Genomic DNA, 4,214 nt, shown 5'->3' on the forward strand with positions numbered 1-4,214 from the left:
GGTCTCTTACAGAGTTAATATGTATTGAAAATAATTGGTTCTGTACCTTAAAGAAAGATTTACACAGATACCGTAAAATCTTTGAAGGAAGTGGCAAATACTTAACGCTTCCTGTTGCCATGCAGGTAACAATAAATAATAAAGCAGGTTACTCCCCTTTATTACCGGCATTTGTACATGTTGACATGTTAACATATATGTGGATTATTTCAGGCACGTAGGAAGTGATTGATTTTTTTTATTTTTTTTATAATGAAAATATTTACATTGAGTATACGGTACTCGATGTCAGAAAATTCTTTTTTATCGCAATGGGGATTCGCTAATAAAGTTGTTCATATGGAGGTCTGCAACGCAGACAATATTTAGTTGACAGTAACCTAGCCGTTTTACTTAAAAGATACTATTCCTGTGCACAAAGGACAACTCGTGCAGAGTTTCACTACAGAAAAAAGCTGAGACTGCACTCCTTTGAGTATTAAAAAAAAATTAAATGCGTAAACAAATATTTTACGCCGTTATGATAATTCATTTTCTATATCGTAAACAGGACATTTTACTGAAAAAAATTTCACAGTTAAAAAAATCACATTTAAGAGGTTTGCAGTTCATGAAAATAAAATTGAAAATGATTACATACAGTAAAACTAATTTTAAAACAAATCCGTTAAATACAGAGCTTTTAAAAAATGTTGTCTGCCTGGATTCCGCGGACTATGAAGTTTTGAGAGTTACCTGTATTCTTTTTGATTATCTTTGAATCATTGTGCACATTATTTATTTCCGTTCCATTCATCTCGGATTTTTTTTCTGCAAAAGACAAAGAAATAGTCTGCCATTTATATTGCTTACCATTGTGGCATATTCTTTTTCACGTCAGCATGAAATTGAAGCTATGTGCGTATAAGTTGATATTCTGAAGAAATAGCAAATGAGATATGAGTTAAAATAATTTTAAAATGATTGGTGTGAATGTTTCTATATGTTATAAATAGCAAATATATATATATATAAATCCTTCATTATCAAATCTTCAGTCTTGAATACCTATATTGCACATTAGTTCAAATGGTGTAGAAACGTTTCAGTTTTCGATATGTACTCCCAAACTTTTTAATGTTTGTTTTGTTTTGATTTTCTAAAAGTCAATATAACAAAGAATCATTCAGTCATGTCTTTATCTGTTCACCTGAATAGTGCAGACGTATTAGAAAATACCTCTCTATGACACCACTTTAGACATTGTGCATAATTTGGATACTGAGAAAGATACCGAACACCCTCTTACCACTGATCATCGCTCTTGGTTTGAATTAAGTCAACTAGCATTTCTAATTGACTATCGCTCCAGTTTGCTCTTCTCAAAATTAATGTAAATAAATTGTCTGCGAAAATATAAAATCTCTGAGCACTGACGAGGTCCAAAATAGTGATCGTAACTCGCTTTTTTACAGTTATGAGATGGTAAAATTTTGTTTTATTTTTTTAATATTATTGACAATTTAGTATTTACATGTATCACCATGATGGGTCAGATACAGAGATAATAAGTATTGAAAATAATTGGTTCCGTACCTTAAAGAAAGATATACACAGATACTGAAAAATCTTTGAAGGAAGTGGCTAATTCTTAACGCTTCCTGTTGCCATGCAGGTAACAATAAATAATAAAGCAGGTTACTCCCCTTCATTACCGGCATTTGTACATGTTGCATGTTAACATACATGTAGATTATTTCAGGCACGTAGGAAGCGATTGATTTTTTATTTCTCTTCTTTTTTTCGGGGGGGGGGGGTTAATAAGAAAGCAAAACAAAACGATTTGTTTTCATTGGTTATAGTATAAACCGGCCAAATTGTACCGAGGACCTCGTTTTCCAGATTCAATTATATACTGATTAATTTTATTTCTGTACCCGCCTCCCCGTTCCTTCAAGCTTGTTTTTGATTTTTGGTACATTATGTTGTTTAGTTTGCAATAAACTTACACATCTTTCTATGATATCCAACGCCTTGGCTTTACACTTTGCTAAGATTTTCTATGCTTTTTATCATAAATATAGAAATATCAATAAAACGTGACAAAAAATTATCTTGATTAAGAGTAGATATATGTTTTTTGTTGCTGCCCTGTTCTCAAGAAAATATGCGATTTCTCCCCCATATTTGTGTAAAATGTAAAGGCGAAGATTGTGGCATTCACTTCTTCAAAGGATTTTCACCTGCAGTTTGCTGCAAATCATTAATTTTTTTGTTCCTTCTAAACAGTGGGCTTTAATACTTACGTCGTAAACTACTCATAATATTATTTAGTTTAGGCATTTACTATATGGAGAAATATTATAATTAATGATGCGTCCTAACAGTGAATGTATTTGCAAAATGTGGCAAACATTCATGACGTCAACTAATTAAGCGCTCGTTTTCTCGATAAGGTCATATCAATATATGGGGGGGGGTCGATTGACGGTCATTATTTTTACAGTCTTATGAATGCAGTCTTCTGTGAAACAATTAGGAAGATCTGCAGGTTTTATAGGAAACAAATCATAACTTTCTTGCATGATGTATTTCTTAGAAATCGTGGGAAAAATAGAATACCATCTGGATCCAATGGTTTCATACACTTTATCAGGAAAAATTAATGCAATAAAGGATTAAATAATTACTAAATAAATTAACTTAATAACAGAAACCATATTAATTGGAGTTACCTTTAACTCTGACTGGACAGTAAAATCTTCCTGTAAATAGTATGACGTCATTCACAGTATCACAAATGAAAAAGAGAAACGGGCGGTCTGCTTGAAACTTTGGAGTGTTTTGGACGGATATCAAAGTAGCGACTACTCCTGTGATTGATGCAGCTTCAGTGCCTTCCTCATCCACATTGACAAAGGCTCTATGCAAACTAACACCCATTTTTACATTTGTATTTTTGAACATGTTTGAAAAATCAGCTTTGTTTTGGAATGCTGATACCATACCCAATGACGATAAAATAGATTTCAACCAAAAGGCAGACTCAATTCTAAATTTTGGAAGGTATACTTCAACTTTTTGTTTACGTAGGTTGTAAATCGCGTTTTTAAGAATATTTTCTGTTAATTCCTTTTCCACTGCCTCTAAATTATGCTTAGCTGTGGGTAGAAGAATTAACATGCTAAAGAATTCGCCCTCAAAGGGAAGTTCAAGAAGATCAAAATTCAAGTTTGAAACATGACAAAATTTGAAATAATCCTTCTGGTACATTATTTCTGTCATGAAATTTGCTGTGCCATTCCAGAAATTCATTTTTCTTGTTTGTCTAGTTTTAAATTTTTTGTTCCAGTTTCCTTTAAAGTAGATTGCATTAATTAGAACCAGTGTCCTGTCATTTATTGGATGTAAATGAAGATTGTCTTCAGTTTGCTGACTGACCCAGGAATCGATACTTTTGGTTGATGTTTCAGGCTTAGAGAAATCCATTGATTCTAGAGTTGCATTGAAATGTTTGATACAGTTTTGTAGGAAGGATTCTTCTGCTGAAGATGTCATACTTAGAAAAATTCTATTTGATGTTTTCAGTGTGTTGTTTTCAATATCCTTCGACAGAAACTCTAAATACATATTGAATGCAGCGTAAACATCTTTATCCATTTCGTTGAAATGAAGAGCTTTCTTCATCTCTGTTAAAGTTTGTGATCCTGAGCCTAAATGAATCATTGCGAGGGCAGTTGAAATACTGAAGGGCGAGTAAAAAATGTTGGATTCCGATGGAAACTTCTTTAAAAGACTCAACATGAACCCCTTGTTAGCTCTGGAAAATGCTTCAGCCATTTCTTTATTTCGAATAGCAGGATCATCTGTCATAACTTTATGTAAGGCACAGTAAAACAGAGATAACTGTAAACAACACAAAGCTTGATGACGATGAATTTTTCCTAACATGGTTTTTGCGTGTTCTTTATTAATTCCCTCCTAAAATCAAATGATCAAATTATTTCAGCAAGAAGTCAAAAGTCTACAAGACATGTACCTTAAAAATGAATAAAAATAATAAACTTTGACAGAAAAATTATTTAGATTTTTTTTTACTTAGAAAGATATTTATATATAAACTCTCAAAATTACACACACACACACACACAAATCAATTACGTATACATATACCTAAGGTCAATGGTGCAGTCTGGCAAGGATCTAAATACAGATAAAGAAATGAATAAAAAATA

At 32.3% G+C, this 4,214-nt stretch overlaps 1 protein-coding gene across 1 annotated transcript; it reads right to left on the reverse strand.

Moving 5' to 3' along the window:
- Positions 1 to 2,700: 2,700 nt before the first annotated feature.
- Positions 2,701 to 3,946, reverse strand: LOC134256982 (serpin B8-like). The gene has a single exon (XM_062739648.1). It carries the CDS (start codon positions 3,928 to 3,930, stop codon positions 2,701 to 2,703), a length of 1,230 nt encoding a protein of 409 aa, XP_062595632.1. The 5' UTR covers positions 3,931 to 3,946.
- Between the last annotated feature and the right edge of the window lie 268 nt (positions 3,947 to 4,214).

Source organism: Saccostrea cucullata, unplaced genomic scaffold (genome assembly GCF_032062105.1).
Source record: "Saccostrea cucullata isolate Sc308-1 unplaced genomic scaffold, CSIRO_AGI_Scuc_v1 ctg873, whole genome shotgun sequence".
In the NCBI taxonomy this organism is placed as follows: Eukaryota; Metazoa; Mollusca; class Bivalvia; order Ostreida; family Ostreidae; genus Saccostrea; species Saccostrea cuccullata.